General features: G+C 35.4%; 2 protein-coding genes across 2 annotated transcripts in view; both read right to left on the reverse strand.

The window, feature by feature from the left end:
- Window positions 1–157: 157 nt before the first annotated feature.
- LOC135154064 (myotubularin-related protein 2-like) lies at window positions 158–11,792 on the reverse strand. Its single transcript, XM_064099215.1, has 3 exons — window positions 11,423–11,792; window positions 1,738–1,816; window positions 158–776 (listed from the first exon to the last, which is right to left on the reverse strand). The coding sequence occupies exons 1-3, from the start codon at window positions 11,687–11,689 to the stop codon at window positions 652–654; spliced, it is 471 nt and encodes a 156-aa protein (XP_063955285.1). The 5' UTR covers window positions 11,690–11,792; the 3' UTR covers window positions 158–651.
- Window positions 11,793–19,583: 7,791 nt separating this feature from the next.
- The window catches only part of LOC129261291 (protein Red-like), a 46,326-nt gene continuing 45,054 nt past the window's right edge, over window positions 19,584–20,855 (reverse strand). The window contains exons 21-22 of the mRNA XM_064099216.1: window positions 20,599–20,636; window positions 19,584–20,153 (exon numbers count right to left, since the gene is read on the reverse strand). Of these exons, the coding sequence (XP_063955286.1) occupies window positions 20,123–20,153; window positions 20,599–20,636 (69 nt within the window). The 3' untranslated portion in view covers window positions 19,584–20,122. The remainder of the gene's footprint in view (window positions 20,154–20,598; window positions 20,637–20,855) is intronic.

The raw sequence follows: 20,855 nt of genomic DNA on the forward strand, positions 1-20,855 counted from the left end.
TGTTCCTAGCAATGAATTTTACACACATTATTGAATTCTTAATGACGTTTGTGTTGTTAACCATACATGGACAAAATGTAATGTGAGTAACCGTAACGTGAGTAACCATATTATCTGCACCCCAAGTAAAAACCATGTGTTCTTTATTTTTTTAATTATGTACAAAGTTTGTCTCCCTAATATACTTCTTTGAAATAGATATAATCAACTTTCATAAAAGCCTTGTATGAGGAGACTTTTCACTTATGTCGACTTTTCATTTTATGCATGTCCAAATCATGTAACGTGAGTAACCGACACATTCCAAAGATTTGCCAGGAGCATAATAAAATTTCCCAAGTTTTGTTTTTATACAAAGGATAGTCAGACTGTGTACTTTGTTGTGATAAAGAGATGTTTAGTTCCTATCAATAATAATGGAGTTATAGCTCCAAGTATGAGTCAAGGTGTCTCCAAATGTAACGTGAGTAAACGTGGAATAGCCCATATGCATTTCTTCATCTTTTTTTGTCTTCCATTCTCTGCCAAAAACAATTGGCAAGCATGGATAAAAATTAAAGTTGTTATGGTTCAGGGCTAGTGGAAAGAGTGCCATATATATGACTCCATCAACAGTACCTTTGAGCCAATTGCCAGTGAAGCTTACTTGGCTTACTCAGTACCTAAAGTATCTAAACTTACCCTATCTCCTCCCTTGAAGTAGAGCTTGTAGTTGGTGATAGTCAGAGTGCCACGCATGGGGCCGGTGAAGGGACACAGGTAGGTTACATCCTTGGCTAAAAGATAGTTTGTACAGAAAGAACAATTTCAGTTTTTCGAATGAAGAAACATGGAGGCAATAGCTGCCTTCATAGGCAACAGAGTGTTCTACATGTACGCTTTGCAAAGATTACGGACCCCAGAAAGTTTTACATATTTATTGGTTTCACCGCAAGCAATACTGTCCAGAGGCCCATTGCATAAAAGTTACTATTATGGTAATTTTGCTATCCAGTGGTAACTACCATGGTAACGATGATCAACAGCCAATGAAAATCAAGGATTCCAGACAAGTTACCACTGGATGGCAAAGTTACCATAATGGTAACTTTTATACAACAGGCTCAGATCTGCTTCCCAGTGCCCAGGTGTTTGGTGTATGCAGAAGTCGGAGGATAAGAAATAAGTTGCAGTGGAAAAAGGGTCTAAATTTTGTTAAAGTAGCTTAAAAGTTTCATGGTACCCACATAAAATCTTACTTCAGGGTCAAATCATCTTCACCTTGTAAGGAGCAGAAGGTATAACTAGGTAGACTGATAAAATAGAACATAATGCCAGATCCTGTTGAGTCTATTCTCCCATTCTATCAAACCGACTATCTACTGGACAGGTACATGTATATTCAGAAGCAACATACATGTACATGTTTGTATTGAGGTGCAAGTCAAGACTGTGCAGAATTAAAATAGACTCAAAGTAAATTCTGTGACCACTTGAATGGCGTATTAAAGAAAATGCTTCATGTCTTTGCAAAGGTAATGCAAGAAAGGACAAGCTGTATGTGAAAGTCGGGTGCATGCCTAATATTGATCTGATTATCTATCACAATAAAAGGAAAATACAATACACTTTATTCAAAGAACCAAGATTCTAGGGATTGGTAAAAAAAACCCAGGTGGTTAATGGGCCTGAGTTACTAAAATCAGTGACAGACAACAAGAGATAGAAAGGTTGAAAAAATGCCTCTGAACAACTTACCAATGCCTTCTATCCTTTCACCAAGGAGTAAGGGAATTTCCTCTGGCTGGGCAAGTTTACTGTTTTCTTCTCGAGGGCCCTACAAACAGAGAAATAAATAATCATTTTGAGAAATACAGAAGTAATAAATACAATGGCTATCATTTTTTTTTTTATTCTATGATTTTTAATAATAAATGTACAGAAGCACATGTGTGTTTTTAAAGAGGAAGTTCACCCCAAAACAATGGTATAAGAGCAAAAAATATATATTAGCAGTATGAGAAAAGCCATCAAATGAAATACATGTATTTAAAAAGAATTTAATGAAATATTAAAGATTTGCTTCAGTGATATTAGAGCAGCTGCCCTTTGATTGAAAAATAATTTATCAAATAGAAATTTGGAAATGGGTATCAAATGATGCATTTGATGATATAATGATTAATGAATGCACAACTAGCACAAGTAAAATCATTCTAACACTACATGTAACTGATGGAATAACCAAAAAAAGATAGGGAAAATCATGAGGGTGGAATATACACAGATCTGTAGGCACACAAAATATAAACCCAACATGACTCAGAATAAAAGAACATTATATGGATTTCAGTGAAGCTTTATACAGTACAATGTAGTGCCCAAAATTGCCAAGAAGCAATTCAGATATTTTCCTTGAGTTGGCATGTTCCTGTCATATGGCAAAAAGACATACTAAAATTGTGATTCAATACGTTCATAACATTGATATTTCAGTTAAAACTTGAGAGGTTTCTCTGATTGTGATTGATTGTTATTGCTAATAACTGTAATCCTGCACTTATTGAACTGAAATCTGACCACTGACCAGTAACTTACGTTGCTCAAGCCCCTACGAAGCCGAACCCTCTCCGGGCTCTCATACCTCCCACTGAAAGACTTGCTCCTGCTTGCCACATCATGAACCATCATATTAAAATATATTCAGGTTCAATATTCAATTCAATTCAAGAACTCGACTATATTCCTTAAAGTTCCATTGCAGCATTCAGAAGTTTAAGTTTGAAACATGAATATCACTTGCAGAGTTTACTCAAAAGCAACACTACGAGGATGGTTAGAAAACAGTTTGCAGTTCTGAATGTTCAAACCATCATCATTCTAAATTATGTTCAGGTCTTCCCATCAAATAACTGCACTAAATTCATAAAAATTCCATTGGAGCATCCAGAAGTTTGAAACACAAATCTCTCTTGCAAAGTTTACTGAAAAGTAATGCTATGAGGCAAGTAGAGTATTTTGAAAACACCGTAGTACAGGTCTGAAGGGGTAATGTTTAAAAGTAATGTTCAAAACTTCAAATCCAAGGGAATCAAGAGGCACCTCACATGAATTATCCCACTACGACAGCCCCCTAGGGGATTTCAGAGATTTCATGCAAACCAATTTGAAAGAGAGAGTGGTAAGTTTTTGCTTGTAGAAGGTTATTAAAACACATATCAGAGGGTAAGGGCTGAAATAAGACAGGGGATCAGTAGTTGACGCCCACGTATCATCAGATTAATCCAGGAAAATTAAACTTAATCTCCTCACTGCCTTCCAATGTTGCAAACAGTTTCTGACTCTTGCATGTAGTCTCATCATCAAGACTTTGTGTAATAATGCTGAAATTAATCATCACGGATTTATAATTCAATTGTAATTATTGACCATCATAATGCAAAATGAAATTTGTTCTATATCCAGTTGAAATATTATTTAACTAATGGAATCTAGCATCAATTGCCTTTTATAGCATCTTCTTTAAAAGTTACATTCAAAGGCCAAGTTCACCGTAACAATTAGTTGTTTTGAATCTAGAGAAAATTTTGATTAAAATCAGATTAAGTTAATTCATGAAAAAGAGCTTTTTCAAATGTCTCAAAACAAATGCCTGGGCCCATCTTACAAAGAACGTTGATTAATTCAAATCATTTCTCATTTTGCGACTGATCTAATTTTGTCTAGTTAAGGAATAGAATTGAACATGATTAGAATCCATTGTGACTATTTGAGAGACAGGGCCCTTTATGGTATGGATACATGATGGAGCTGATGGCATGACCCACCAACTATTTCTTTTGCATTTCAATATTCTAATTTTCCTTTATAATGTAAAAGAACATTTTATTCCTCCCTGAACATGTTGAATTGCCTTTGTTGCAACCTACATACGGTATATTTATAGTGATTCAAAGAGGGGTTTTCTAATTGTCATGCCTTTGGTATTATTTACCCATTATATCGTCGCCGAATCCATGAAGTGGCACAAGCGACCGTTGATGCGCGAAATCACTTTTCGAGATAAACGCGATTAAAGATTTTTACATTTTCAATTGCCAGTTGCTATAGGATTGTGAAGTTTAACAGAATAAAGAATGCACATACCACTAGCCAGGTATTTACTCCTGCTTCCCGTGTAAACATTTTATCGAATGAACATCAAATCTTGACATAGTGATTCAAACACAAGCATGACAAGTGTCGTTTTGTGGAAAATATTACTTCAACGTGCGTCGAAACGGCGCGCACGTGCGTGCCATTTCGTGGAATATTTTACAACAGATTTTGAGGCTAGTGTCGTTTTTTTCACTTTAATTATCTCATTAATTACAGAGAATTTGGTTCTAAAATTTCAGTGAAATGATAGACCATAGCCAAGGCATACTAAAGCTGAGAGATACTTGCAATTGAATACTAAAACAGAAAGATACTCAAAATTTACTTTTCACGTGATTTGGGACGTTGTGCCACTTCGTGGATTCAGCGACGTCACAGAATCCACGAAGTGGCAAACGCGATAGTTGATGCGCGTAATCACTATTCGAGATGAACGCGAATAAAGATTTTCACATTTTCAACTGCCCATTGCTATATGATTGTGAAGTTTAACAGAATGAAGAATGCACATACCAAGAGCCAGGTATCTACTGCTGCCTTCCATGTTAAAAATGTATCCAATGAACATCAAATCTTGACGTAGCAGTGATTCAAACACAAGTGTCATTTTGTGAGTAGAAACGGCGCGCACCTGTGTGCCACTTCGTGGTTTTTTTTACAAAGGATTTTAAGGCTAGAGTCGCTTTTTCACTTTAATTATCTCATTAATTAGAGAGAATTGGGTTCTAAATTTCAGTGAATTAATAGACCATGACTAGAGAATACTAAAACTAAAAGAAACTAAAAATTGACTTTTCACGTGATTTTGGGACGTTGTGCCACTTCGTGGATTCAGCGACGATATGATAAAATATAGCAGCAGTACTGACTTTGTAAAGATTAATATTCTTTTTAAACAAGAAAAAAATTTCTTTGACTTTATATAGAAACTTGTTATTCATGTCATATCATTTGTAATATTTATCCAACGACCATCTCATGTTTCATTGAATATATTTGAAATTATCTACAAAATGTAAATTTATATTCAAGTTGATTAATCTGACATGGCTTTTAATTTTTTGAAGAGAGAAATTAAATCTTTGAAGTTGAAGATAAGATCCAATTAATTGACATACCTACATGCATGACATACACTTAGATGCTATCCAAATAACTATTTCACACAAGTTTCATTTAATTTGATTTATTTTTATATATAAATTTTTATCCAAGGTAATAACTGATCTGATATTGATTAAAGGGGTACTAAAGGCTAAACAAGTGGAGCGCCTCTGGCAGTCTCTTATATTTTACGCGATTCAATATAGCAGCATATACGTTCATTGACCCTAAATGACATTTAACCTTGATCATGTGACCTAAGACTTGTCAGTGATACTTGATACGGATACCCTATGTCCACATTTCATAAACTATATCCATAAACTTTGAAAGTTATTACAGCAATTTAGCAATTACCTCCAACATGGTCAAAGTTCAATGACCTTTTATGACCTTTGACTTTGGTCATGTGACCTAAAACTCTCCCAAGATGTTCAGTGATATTGATTACTCTTATGTCCAAGTTTTATGAACTACATGTACATTGTAGATCCATATACTTTCAGACGTATGATGGTTATTCAACAAATACCCCAAACATGGCCAACGTTCATTAACCTTAAATGACCTTTGACCTTGGTCATGTGAACTGAAACTTGCACATGATCTTTAGTGATACTTGATTACTCTTATGTTAAAGTTTTATGAACTAGACCAATACACTTTCAGAGTTATGAATGTAATTCAACAAATACCCATAACATGGCCAAAGTTCATTGACCTTAAATGAACTTTGACCTTGGTCATGTGACTTGAAACTTGCACAGGATGTTCAGTTATTCTTGATTACTCTTATGTCCAATTTATATGAATCAGATCCATAAACTTCAAAAGCTATGATGGCATTTCATCAAGTACCCCCAACTTGGCCAAAGTTCATTGACCCTAAATGGCCTTTGACCTTTGTCATGTGACTTGAAACTCAAAAAAGATATTCAGTATTATTTGATTACCCATATGGCCAAGTTTCATGAACTAGGTCCGTATACTTTCAAATTTATGATTACATTTCAAAAACTTAACCTTAGGTTAAAAAAATGGCAGCTAAGTTGATTGTTGTTGTTTTAGCTTTAATATACGACACGTATCATTCAGCAGTGAATATTTGTTTATTGTTTATAGTTAGGCATTTATCAATGCTTTTCAATTAAAATTTTCGATATCCAGGCCAATCTATGCAAACGACGAGTTCCGAACGCATGCACAAAGACAATTAGCGATATGAGGACAAGCGCAACACAGCGACACGAATCGCAATATATTGCGACTGGTAAAGACGTATATAGGCTATAAGGATGATGACATCATTCAAGATGGCAATTTACGATAGCAAACAAAAGGATCAAAGATGACAGGGTTCCCAGCTTTTAAAGAAAAAAAATTCCCTGATTTTTCCCTGATGAAATTTTAAAATTCCCTGATGATTATTTAAACCCATTCCCAGTTTCGCATGTTTTCTATAAAGTTGTTGCATTGAATTCATTTTCAGTACAAAAACAATAATGTTAAACAAATTAGTACCACCATAACCAGTCATTCAATGGATGTTGTTTTGATAAGCAACAAAATATAACAGAATCTGACTAACTACCATAATTTCAACTTTTGGGCTGATCAAAATTCCCCCATTTTTCCCTGATTTGAGGCATATTTCCCTGATTGGAGATATTTTTGATCAAATTCCCTGATTTCCATGATGGGCTGGGAACCCTGGAAGACTATGTTTTGATCATAATTTGAAAGGAATCAGTGCTAACTGCAGTCTAAGGTACAAACAGGCCTCTACAAAATTTTTTTTCGTCACTTGCCCTGTCGGGCAAGTGATGAAAAATGTGCTTGCCCGATAGAAAAAATTGCTTGCCCAATTAGTTTTATAATTTTTTTTATCATGACGGCACTACTCTTATTTTTAAAGGTCATACAAAATAACAACAATTGAGAATCATGTACAGTAAAAAAGGACACACATTTAAAAGTTTATTTTCAGCAACGTAGGCCTGAGTCATTACGTTTATTTTGATTTTTTTTTCGCTATTTATAAATGGGCGTTTAAGTTTTTAAAAAAAACCTTCACCAAAAGTTGCTAAAATTTCATATTTTGCATCTTTAAATCCACGAAAGGGTTATCTGTTTGCTATTTTTCCTTGGAATTGTTTTGATTTTTGTAATAGTTGGAAACTATAAAGAAAGCCAGTGAAAAATATTCAGCTCTTTATTGACTCTGAAAAAGATCGTTTTACGATGTGAAAAAAAGTATTTTAAAAAAAATCATTAAAAGTGGAGTGGCTAAAATTTCACATTTTGCATCTTTAAATCCATGAAATGGTCATTTATTTTCCATATTTCCTAGATTTTTAAAAATTAGTTGGAAACTATCAAGAAAATTAAGAATATTCACCTCTCTCTTGTCTTTTCTTCATCATTTTATGATGTTACACTCCGTCAATATATTTTTATTGTAGTCCCGCATGTAGACTTTCATAGGTTTTTTTCATGGTGTTTGCAACAGAACACGGTCGTTGATCGTTTTGATCGTTTTACACTTGGTCAACACCATGAAAGTCTACATGTGGGACCACAATAAAAACATTTACCAAGTGTAACATCACTATAAATCAGAGTCAAGAAAGAGCTTAATATTCTTCATTTTTTCGGTTGTTTCCAACTAAATCAAAACAATTTCAAGGTAATATGGAAAATAGATGGCCATTTCATGGATTTTTGCCAAATGTGAAATTTTAGCCACTTTTAGTGGGTTTTTTTGGGGGGGTTGCATCGGCAAATCATGCAAGATAGTAGCGCATGCGCAGTCATTGCACACATAGAACGTAAGATGCGATGGCACGGTTTTTCAAACGAGGTACCTGGTGATAAATTATTGGTTATTGGCGCTGATTTTACATCAGTTTCCACTGTTTTTCTTTACTGGTTTGACATAATATGAGAGATAGTTGTGATATTAAAATTTAGAGGGTCTACTGATATTTTATTACCAAAACAGCCCGATCGGGAAATTAACTTTGAGAAATGCTTGCCCCCACGTCATTTTCACTTGCCCCGGGCAAGCGGGTTTGTCGCGCCCTGGGTACAAAATTTCTTAATTTTATATAGAGTAAAGTCCCCAAATATCGGACGAAAATTACTTCAACTCCCTCCCCACAACTACAGGGACCTGCACTGGCAGGGGACTTGCATGCATATGTGAGACATGAACATACCTGCTCTTGAACTGCACACAAAGTAGCTCAAGGTTGCTGCTCAAAAAAAATATTGCAGGGGTAAAATTAACGATTTTGACTTCCAAAGACTCTTATGACCCTTGCAAAAGATCGATGACCCAAAAAAATCTTGTCAGGGAGAAGTGATTTCCGCCGGGAATATCGCCGCCAAGATAGCACATGTTCGATCTATCGCACAAAAATCTGCAATGGCCAGGAATTTCGACCCCCTTCCAAATATGGCACTCTCCGAAACATCGGGCATATCGGCTGATTGAATTGGAAATGCGTGCTATTGACGTGCGCCTGATCGATTTCAGAATACAGTCACGTGCAGCTGAGCGAAGACGTCCGATGTTTAAAGCCGAAAGAGGTCCGTTTGGTAGGTATATCAATATTATTGTTAGTAATAATAAAAAATTGGCATTTACGCAGCTAAAATAAAATCTTCTTAACAATCAAGCAATTATTTTGGGGTCTAGAGTGTGATCTAAATCGCTGAAATTGATCGCGGCGCACAACTCTACACGCCAGATATTTAGAAACTGCGTCCGATATTTGGCAAAAAACAAGCTTCTGGTAGTAAGTAAATAATTACCGTTTACCATATTTTTTCAATTCTATTTTTTTATGACATTAATATTCAACATTTGTACTACAGAAATACGCACAATTTTTATTTGATTCAGTGATTGTATTATTGTTTTGGTCAAATTATTCTTAAAGGGGAATCCAGCCTTGGCCATTAAATGTTGTGTTGGGAAGGAGAAAAATAAATTAAACAGAATGGTGAAAGTTTGAAAGAAATCGGACAAGCAATAAGAAAGTTATAGCTGCTTTAAAATTGAGATCACTAATACTATGTAGATTTCAAATTGGCAACTGGATAAGTAAATTATGACAAGGGGCAAGGACAACTTTCCCATAGGCCATGTACTTTATCATCAGGGATTAGTGGTTTTCTCCTAAGTACCCATTCCCCTGGGGCAGTAATCTAAATATAACCCAGGTAGTATATTGTTTTATGTCCTCATGAAAGAAAAAATATTAATTTGAAATAAAACTTTTGGGAAAAAAATCACATTTTCGCCATAATATGAATTGGAGTACATGGAAGAGTAGTCCTTGCCTTACATCACTATGACATCCCATATGCAGCCAATTTGAAGTCTCCATGGGTACAGTGATTACCAATATTTACAACTTTAAAAAATTCATAACTTTCTTGTTGTTTGTCCAATATTGTTCAAACTTTCACCTATCAACTTGTCTGATTTTTCTTTTACTTATAAAAACAATTTTTTTATTTGGTTTGGATTCCCCTTTAAGTTTCTGATATTTGGGCACTTTACTCTATGTCAAGTTGGATGTAATTTTTTTAACAAAGATGTGATATTTATGTAGAAAAAAAACGATTTGAAAATCGGGTTGCCGCAGGTTAGATCTAACGTTACTGCTAATATGTTGTCTCTTCATATGGGCCTCTAATACTTGTAGATGTATTGGTGAGTGAAGCCAACTTAGTTCAGTGGAACAACCAATGTACAGAGACTGAAGCTTTTGGTCCAAGTTCCAACTTGTCACCCAAAAAAATCCTCAGAGAAGACAGGGGTGCCTCTTTACAATACAGTAAAACAAAAGAACCCATGGATGGATATAGGTATGGGTTCTGAGGTCTCAGTCGCACATCCTCATCCAACTACATGTATAATCTGAGCATCCCACCCCCCACCCTTTGAGATTTAAATATGTCAAGTCTAACGTTATGGCTACGCTATCTACGTGCCACCCATGGGTGCTATACTGCCGCCGTGTACAGGAAAATTGAAGGCACGGCGCATGCAAAATTGCAACAAACTTAGGCGAATTTCACAAGAAATTTTGTAAAACCAAGTACTTCTAAGGAACTTACTGAACGATGTGAAGTCAAATCCCTCTAATATGATGAATATCCCTCAAATAACGTCATTTAAGCGTTGATTTTTCTTCTCGTTGACAAAATACAGAGCGAGCTAGCTATTTCCCAAATTTTTCGTCTAATGAGCTAAAGGGGGTGCGCGATTATCTTCATATCAAAGACACTACAAGGGAAAGTCTAGGTACAAAAACTATTTTACATGTAAATCGATGCAAAGCGTTACGCGAAGTCGGCAAAGTGTCCAATCTTTTTACTGTAAAGACTTGTTAATTGACAAACGAACGGTAGCACTTGCGGGGCTTCGTTCAAGGTACATAGAATTTTCTATATTTTTTTTTTTAATTTGTCATCGCTTTGAATATTTTCCAAAAAGTATTATCGTCAGCAAAATAATATAAAAAGTATGTTTTTTAAGTTATTGCATTTATTGGTGTCTCTATTTTATCAAACTATCATTGGAATTGCGCATACAATGAATCAAGAATCTAGTTTTTAAAATACTGACAAGCTGAATTAAGGTTGGGAATTGTATTAGAGCCACCAACTACCTTCCTTTTATTTCAGTCTAAGAGAAATGCGAAGCAACTTTCGAGGCTGAGGTAAGCGATTTTGCTCTCTAGGCCTATGCTTTTTACATAAAAAATATTTGTAAAATTGAAAATGGAACGCTTTTCACCAGAGAAAGCCCTGGTGAGTAGCGGAATGAGTTTCGGCTAAACATTATTCGCATTATGAAGTGATGTTAACCAACACTAAAAAATGTGAAGCGTAAACACGTACGAAGTGCGAGGTTAGTATAGCATATAAACCTCGCAATACGTGGGAGTGTCTACGCGCTGGCTACGCCTACTTCAAATTATCCTTTTCACATGTTTCACTGTCTTTAGTTTCAGTCAATTTCATTTCAACTTTTTCAAGAAAAAATTTTGCTTTTGAATCGTACCATATAGGGCCTAGACCTAAATTGCAATGATTATTAATTTCTAAATGTGCACTGATTTTTTGTTTGTTTTCAGTCTAACTTAACTGTTAAATTTCAACTTACTTTTCCGGACTGGCTTTTTAAGGTGTCGCTCCCACCAGAAGGCGTCGTCACTTGCATTTGCAGCTGCACCTCTGCCCCGGAGTTTGCCGAGGGTGGAGCCCGTCTACCCGCTGCGCCCTGATTCATACTCATAGCCCGAGCAGCAGCTTGTCTCTGGTCATTCACGCCATGGTTTACTCCATCAACATTTGTGACACTACCTTGCCTGGCATGTCTCTGTTGTCTTGAACTATCATCTGGTGAATCTGTCCCGTTTTTTACTTCCATTGTTATAATCTATGACAAAATTTATTTGGGTTTGTCTTTCACTCCTTTTGATTTGCGACGCCTCTGCTGACATTTTTTTCCGTGACAAAATTTTGGATTTCCTGAAGTGCGCCATCTAGAGGATACTTTCGCAATATCTTTTATCCGTATCTCTCTAAAACAAATTGTCGAGAATCTGATTGCAATAAAATACTGTAAATTATCTTTCTTTCATTTTTCTGCAAGATTTTGTGACACATTTTTTTTCTCAAATCAACGTTAGTTCACAATTTGACCTCTCGTTGGTACGAATCTACAGCCAAGGGTGGTGCCAGGATCTTTTGGGGGAGGGGACGGGGAAGGCCCGGGGGGGGGGGGGCACTCGACCAAAAAAGTGGGAGGGTGTGCCGCGGGCGAGACAAAAAACGGGGGCCTTGGAGCGGGCTTATTGTAAAAAGGAGGGTCCTCGGAACGGGCTTCGGAACTACAAATGTTTGTGAAAACGGGGGTCCTTGGAACGGGTCGCCTGCGTGCGAGTGCGTATGCATCCCTATGGAACGTGCATGCAGCTAGCCCGGCGGCACGACTGACGGGCGTGCTAGCGCAGAGGCGATGGTCGGACAGCGAGCTGCGGCCGCTTTTCACCTAAATTGCGACCGGAACGGCGTAACGGAAAATATGCGAAGCCCCAGAGCGGATTTTTTTTCTTCTTTTTTCTCGAGAAGAAGAAAATGCTATGCTTTGGAGCGGCTTTCTTTGTTCTTTTTCTCAATAAGACAAAAATGCTATGCCTCGGAACGGAAATTTGAGTGTGAAAATGGGGGTCCCCTCCGCGGCACATACCCACTATGCATTATATACTGAGTGCCCCCCCCCCCCCCGGGGGGGAAGGGATATCATTAGATTTAAATCTCATTTTTATCCTTTTCATCTTTCTTCTTACCCCCCCCCCTCTTCTTTTTTGTTTTCTCCTTTTTTCAACAACTTGAAAATTCATATTGTCATCCCCTTATAATTCTTGCACTGCCCTCTTTCTAATTTGATTTTATTGCTATGCATGTATTCCTTCAGCCTGTTGGAAGCACTGAAATAAGGTTGTCTTTTTTTAGCTTTATCTAATATGTATTTAGAAAAAAAAAGATCCATATCACATTTTCATAACAAAACACCGGCCAGTGATACTCTTTTCAATCCAGTCTTATTATTTGGGTGTTGTGCTAGCTGAAATGTAAAAGTTTTCCTCAACTGACACCAAAAGGTTAATGACGAACTATACATCAAAAATCTTTCATCCATCGGAACAAGCCATTTAGACCGTTTTCCCTCTCTCTCATTTAGTCTCAAACATATGTATACCCAATTTTTCAAAAATTCATTAGATTTCCTCCTATTTCCACTTCATCCTTTATCTGTTAGGTACTATTTCTTTCTCTCCTCTTGCTCCCACTTTTCCCCTTCCTTCTCCATCAGTCCTCTTTCCCACTTTTTTCCCTTTCTCTCATCTTCCCCTCCGATACCACCCTTCAACTCTTTCTTTCTCTTCCACTCTCTACCGGTCTCTAACCCCCTCCCCCCCCCCCCTCTAAAAAAATACCATGTACCTCCCAACTCTTTTTTTCTCTTTCACTCTCTATCAGTCTCTCATCCCCTCCTCTAAAAATACCACGTACCTCCAACTCTTTGTTTCTCTTTCACTCTCTACCGGTCTCTCACCCCCTCTCTCTCTCTCCCTCTCTAATATCACCCTCCAACTCTCTCTCTCCCCCACTCTGCCAGTTACTTTCTCACTTCTCACTCCCTTGTTTTTTTTTATTTCATGGTTTTTTTTTGGGGGGGTGGGGGTAGTCATTAAAACAGACAATGTCCTAAAGCTGGAATTGATATTCAAGATGCCAGTTAGAATGTCATCAGAGTGCACAAAAAATTACATATTTGATTTACGATATGAAAAAAAAGGTGAAATATTTAATTTTTTATCATTTATTTGAATATCTGTTCAATATTTTGCTTGCCCTTAAGACATATGGTTCTGGAAATAATTATCAGAGCATAGAGTATGTGAGCTTAGAAGGGAAGTGGTATAATGATTACTTCCCAAACTGTAATGTATTTATCATTAATGTATTCTGAGAGGATCTCATGTATTTATGCAACAAGTGGATTTGTTTGACAATCAGTTTTGGAACCTTGGTCAGATAGATCATCTCTCAATAGATCTTCCATGAAACACTAGTACTCTTCATTACTTGGTTTTCTGGCATTTCTGTACACACACAATCTAAATACAATGAATGTACAGCATTGAAAATTGTCACTTTTGTCTTGGTTTTATTGACGTAAATACAAACTGAACCATATTTTAACATTACTAGTATCGAGCTGTAGTAAAACCTGTACAGTGATACATTGTACATCCCACATGGCTACCTTTCATAATAACCCAGCAGCTAATGAATAAACATGAGGAAAGCAAACAAATTGAGCATATCACATTTGATTTAAGAGTAATGTATTATGGTTTTCACATTTCCTCCAGATATATTATACAATATTGATAATCAGGAACATATTCAAACTAACACTAAAATATATTTAAATGTTTCTGGAACCCAAATCCTGATGAGGTCAAACCAAAATTAAGACAAATGCAAAAACTGTTTTCTTCATGTACAAACTCTTTGTGAAATTAAACTAAAATGAAAATGGAATAGTAATGTAAATCAAATCACTCTTGAGAAATGATCTTTACTAAATCAAATCACTCTTGAGAAATGATCTTTACTAAATCAAATCACTCTTGAGAAATGATCTTTACTAAATCAAATCACTCTTGAGAAATGATCTTTACTAAATCAAATCACTCTTGAGAAATGATCTTTACTAAATCAAATCACTCTTGAGAAATGATCTTTACTAAATCAAATCACTCTTGAGAAATGATCTTTACTAAATCAAATCACTCTTGAGAAATGATCTTTACTAAATCAAATCACTCTTGAGAAATGATCTTTACTAAATCAAATCACTCTTGAGAAATGATCTTTACTAAATCAAATCACTCTTGAGAAATGATCTTTACTAAATCAAATCACTCTTGAGAAATGATCTTTACTAAATCAAATCACTCTTGAGAAATGATCTTTACTAAATCAAATCACTCTTGAGAAATGATCTTTACTAAATCAAATCACTCTTGAGAATTGATCTTTACTAAATCAAATCACTCTTGAGAAATGATCTTTACTAAATCAAATCACTCTTGAGAATTGATCTTTACTAAATCAAATCACTCTTGAGAAATGATCTTTACTAAATCAAATCACTCTTGAGAAATGATCTTTACTAAATCAAATCACTCTTGAGAAATGATCTTTACTAAATCAAATTACTCTTGAGAAATGATCTTTACTAAATCAAATCACTCTTGAGAAATGATCTTTACTAAATCAAATCACTCTTGAGAAATTATCTTTACTAAATCAAATCACTCTTGAGAAATGATCTTTACTAAATCAAATCACTCTTGAGAAATGATCTTTACTAAATCAAATCACTCTTGAGAAATGATCTTTACTAAATCAAATCACTCTTGAGAAATGATCTTTACTAAATCAAATCACTCTTGAGAAATGATCTTTACTAAATCAAATCACTCTTGAGAAATGATCTTTACTAAATCAAATTACTCTTGAGAAATGATCTTTTAATAAATCAAATCACTCTTGAGAAATGATCTATCTGGGCCCGGTAACACAAAGCTCACCAATGATCATAGAATATTTTTCTATGATTCATTGCATTGACTACAATGTACAATCAATGGTAAAAATCAAGCATACGATTAATTGCTTACCTTTGTGTTACAGAGCCCTGGTATGAATTTGAGTTATTTAATTGATATCATATATTGCACACATATATTTATCCTAGAGTACAACAATGTGATATTTCTAAATCCTAACTCTTTGCTTCATGACTTGTGCCTGTCTAGAGTGGTTCAATAATAGTAAGTTTTTTTTTTAAATACATCATATTGGCCTACTGGCAATATTGATGTCAAACAAGGTAATGCCCACCAAAATCTCTCCTCAATAATAATCATTTTTAAAGGAGAATGAAACCCTTGAAACCAGCTGAATCCATATCAAAGAGAAAAATCAAAGAAACATATCGTTGAAAGTTTGAGGAAGATTGAATGAATAATAAGAAAGTTATGAGCATTTGAATATTGAGATCACTAATGCCATGTAGATCTTCCCATTGGCAATGCGACCAAGATCTGTGATGTCACACACGTACAACTCCCTCATTACTTTAGTACTTATTTCACTTATATTCTCACTTTTATAGAGTCTATCACAAGGTGAGGTGTTCTCTTTATATGAGAGGACAAGTACGGAGGTTTCACAACATTATATCATTGATGAATCGTTTGTCATATGATTAGAATGAGCAAAAAGAGATGTTTTGGGGTATATTTTCAGTGTCCAAATGGGGAGAGTTGTTCATCTGTGACATCATAGATCTTGGTCGCATTGCCAATAGGAGGATCTCCATAGCATTAGTGATCTCGACATTCAAATGCTCATAACTCTTCTATTGCTAGTCCTATTTTACTCAAACTTTTGTTGATCTTATTCTTTGATTTTTCTGCTTTCACAAAAGCTAACTTGCTCCAAGAGTTTCATTCTCCTTTAAGTGGTTTTCTGATAATTTAACCCTAGTCTAAACGAGAATTTTAAACCACACTTCTATAGAATGCTAGGCTTAACATATTCGTGGCAATTATGGTGTATCAATAATTCCAGAAAATTCATTATATTTTTGTATATTCCTTTTCTTCCCATTTCCTATCTCAATAATATTTTGGACAACTTTATTTGCAGCAGGATAACAATAATTCTACTTGGTGAATGAGTTGACAGTGGCATTCCATATAAGTGTGGTCGAAATTACCTCAATTCTTTAGGAACCACACAGTATAGAATTCCAACAACAGGGCAGAGTTTCATGAAGCTTGTCACTACTGACTAGTTGTGCTCCTCTGACAATTACCATAAGAACAGTCAGATGCCAAAACAAAGGAAAGTTGTCAGATATAGGCCCCCATTGCATAAAATTTACCATTAAGGTAACTTTGCCATGCAATGGTAACTTGCATGGAATCTTTAATTTTGATTGAATGTTGATCATCGTTACCATGATATTTACCATTGGATGGGAATGTAACCATAATACTGACTTTTATGCAACGGGGGCCTGACAGGTTATCAATGTTGATCAAACACCTTCAAGGTTCCAGATTCATGAAGCTTGTCAGCACTGACAAGTTATTATCCGACAGTTACCATAGTAACAGTCAGAGACCTTGTTACTCTCAGCCAATCAAAACCAATTTAATTGCAACTGTCAGGGCTGACAATATAGGCAGTGCCAACTAACATAAAACAGTGCAAAGTAAGGTATACCTTGGTAGAGAAATAAAAATATAAATATCCTAAACATGATTAACAATCACATGGTGATCTGTAAGTCTCCTCCACATTATCTGTCCCACTTTGTAAACCATCAAAGACCATGATGAGCCAGACAGAATTCTCAATCATTGTTAATTACACCAGCCAATGCTGAAATATTCAGGTTTAAATCATTATCAGTTTTATCAACAGGTGTTTTTACCATGATTTTTAGATGAGAAGAGAAACAGTGACACTTCTTTCAGAAACATCAGGTGAATTTAGCCATCACATTTTGTTGGTATTATATATTGTAAGCCATTTAATACTTGAGGTATATATGACAATTATGTACATAGCGTTTAATTAAACATCCAAAATATATTACTGATACAGTCTGACCTCGTTTCTCATGACTGGCACTAATATAATTTGTATACCTAAGTGAGATAGCTGGCTATGAGAGAAATGTAGTGGGACACCATTCAAATGAAAAATTTATAGGACAGATGCATGGACCTGGCCACGGAGGATTATCTATTGTTACTGGGGTGCTGTGACAATGTTCAGCACCCAGGGGTGTGAGTGGTCACTAATAAAAAGATCTAAAAAAAAGCTGAAGTGTTGAAAAAGTCTGAAATAGAAAGAGCTCCCATACTTTTTGTACAGAGGAAGGCCAAAAATAAGCTGAAATTAAGCTGAAAATCAAAAAAAAAAAAAATCTGAAATCAGATAAAAATCTGAACTCTCACACCCCTGAGCACCCTCAGTTACAATATAATATTCCTCTGTGGATAGGGCCCTGGATAGAGGGGTCTATTTTAGAACATCTATTTTGAGAGAAGTGGATGATTCTGGATTATTGATTGTCAATTTGTTTGTATAACATCAAAATCAAATGATATAAAAATGAAAATTACTAAAATGTCTTGTTCTCTCTGTACATGTAAAGAGGTAACATGGTCCACAGACAAAGCTGCACGACAAAAACATATGTGGATAAATGAAGGTCAGCTATACAATATTGAATTGTATTCTAAACTCACAAGTAGATGAAACACAGAGTTGGAATATTGACTGGAGTGACAAGAGCATATTCATATGAAATATAGACTCCGCATAAGGTGACGTTTAATAAGTTTAATAAATTGAAAACTCGAAGCATTATTTCAGACCATAATATACAAAACATGTGTTATTTACATCTTCTAAGTCAAACAGATTTCTATGGCTCTAAGAGATTTGACTTAGGCTTCCTGTATATCCCCATGCACATTATACTTTTGCACAATGAATTTTACACATATATTATTCTTAAAAATCTACACATTACACCAATCCTCAATGAATTCTCTGGATGTAAATGTACTATATTTGTGAAAGATGGGGAGAGAAAAGAGAAAGAAGAATATAGAGTGAAAGCAGAGAAAAAAAGGAATGTGAAAGAAGACAGTCCATTCTCTTTTCTATTGCTCCATGACTGATCAAAGAGGATAAATTGAAAATGAGTTTAAAATTCCTTTTTATGGTAATATTATTTAAATAATACATGAATGCAAAGTTTCTGTTTCTGTTTCTGTTTGTGGTAACTCCCGTAGGAACTCAGCAGGACAGCATTTTTTGCTGGTAAACGCCAAGCTGGTATATAACCAATTACCTTGGAAACATTTTACGTCTAGGTTAATCAGTCATAGTGGCTGACGTAATAGACGACAGATATCACTCTTGGGCCTTTTTATCAAAGTGGAGACAATGGCAGAGTTGGGATTCGAACTCACAACCTTGCGATTATGAGTCCAATGCTCTAACCACTGGACCACACGACCCGTTGAGTGGTTCGTTCAAATCATGTACAAGAGAAAGAATTTCAAACTCCCCCAATCTACTAAGTCCCCTCATCTTAACATTTGATTTGATTAAAAAGGTGACACTTAGATTACTCTGTTCATTTCTAACAAAGAATGCATTAGAGAGTAGCAGAAACTCTGGATGATCTCTACATACTTTGATTGTGATGCCATTGTGGTGCAATATGTGAAATGCAGAGGTAAAGCAATCAAATTTAACCCTAAATAGACTGGGCTATTTTGATGCCTAAGAAGACTGGGGGGGGGGGCTGATTCAGCCCCCCCCCTATGATCTCGGCCGTCGACCGCGCGGAAAATTGGCACGTGCATTACCCACGGCATAATCTCCAAGACTGTAGGATCAAATTTTCCGAAAAATTTCAAAATTCATTAATTATGCTAATTTATGCGTAAAATCAAAGATTTGCTCCAATTAACTAAATAAGGCCTCTAAACTGCTATTTTTTTTATTCATAGACTCTTTGTAGGATTCTAATCAAATGTACATGAAAAAAAATTCAACATCACAATTCTTTTCTTATGTATTTTATTGTTTTAAAAATTTCTTATGTATTTCTGTGTTTTTTTACTTTTTGTTTTTTATTGTTTTTTCAATGAAAATCATCCGTGACTTTATTCTGACCATAGACAAGATGAAATTAATTTAGTTTGATTAGTAAAATTGAAAATAATGATACATTTATGAATTTTGGCTGAAAACACAATTTGCATTGGATTTGTACACAAATTCACGTTTTTTAGCAATTTTGGGTCGACATGTACTTAAGAAATGTTGCGTAATTTCGGAACCACGTACTCGGGGGTCGCAAATTTGGTCTCAAAAGTTGCGCAAGACTTGAAAGAAAAAAGTCATGGAACGGCGCGGCGCCAGCTTTTCGCATTACAGATTTATCGCGAAAAATGTCGAGAAGGGGGCTGAATCAGCCCCCCCAGTCTTTTTAGGGTTAAACCTCCTTCCGCCCTCCACAAATATCCAAGAAAACATGTTAAGATGATGCTCTTCTGTTCCTTAGATGGTGCTGAAATCATAGATGCCCAATGACATCTTATTATTCTGACAATGACTTCATCAAGAAATATTTTTTTGTTATATACAAAATGTTACATTTATCCAAACACGAACCGGTTAATCAGTACTTGGGTCGTTTGTAGTCAACTTCCCTGCAGGATGAACAATAGAGGGAGACAAACAGCACACAAATAATAAAGTGAAATGTTGAGGGGAGTCAAATCACATTAAAAATAAGAAATTTCTTTACATGCATTTAAAAAATTATCAATAATTAAAAAGCCTGTCATATTTTTTAAATTAACTCTCAAGTCGGGCAGATAAAATTGTTTGGAAAACTGAGCCAGGGCAACTAGAGCAAAATATTGCCTTTTACAATATTTTTGAAAGTTAAAATCAAAAGGTAATGACTAATTACTAATCAAATATCTACTGGTAGATCTTTGAAATAGGTCACACTTTACATCAAAGTTTTAACTTGTTATGTATTGTGAGCCAGACAGGTATTAACGTTCAACAAGTGATGTATGTTTTCTATGACTTAATCTTTGTTCTTATTCCGTTAAGAAACATTTGAATTGAATGAGTAAGCCTTACCTTTTTCCCTCTCCAGTCTCTTTCCTCTTTGCAATGATCTGGATAAAAAGACAATAGGACAATTGCACTTACAAATGATTTTTTATGGAAAAACCTTAGACAAAATTTTGTACAAAGGAGCTTTTAGCATGTACTCATGAACTATGAACAGGGGTACATTGGTATTCACCTGAAAGTTAAAATTTTGAGTTCTTTGTTTACATTTCAAAAACATGAAAGGAATATTCATTATAGAAATCACAACCAACCAGCCTTCA

Source organism: Lytechinus pictus, chromosome 5, assembly GCF_037042905.1.
Source record: "Lytechinus pictus isolate F3 Inbred chromosome 5, Lp3.0, whole genome shotgun sequence".
NCBI classification, from domain to species: Eukaryota; Metazoa; Echinodermata; class Echinoidea; order Temnopleuroida; family Toxopneustidae; genus Lytechinus; species Lytechinus pictus.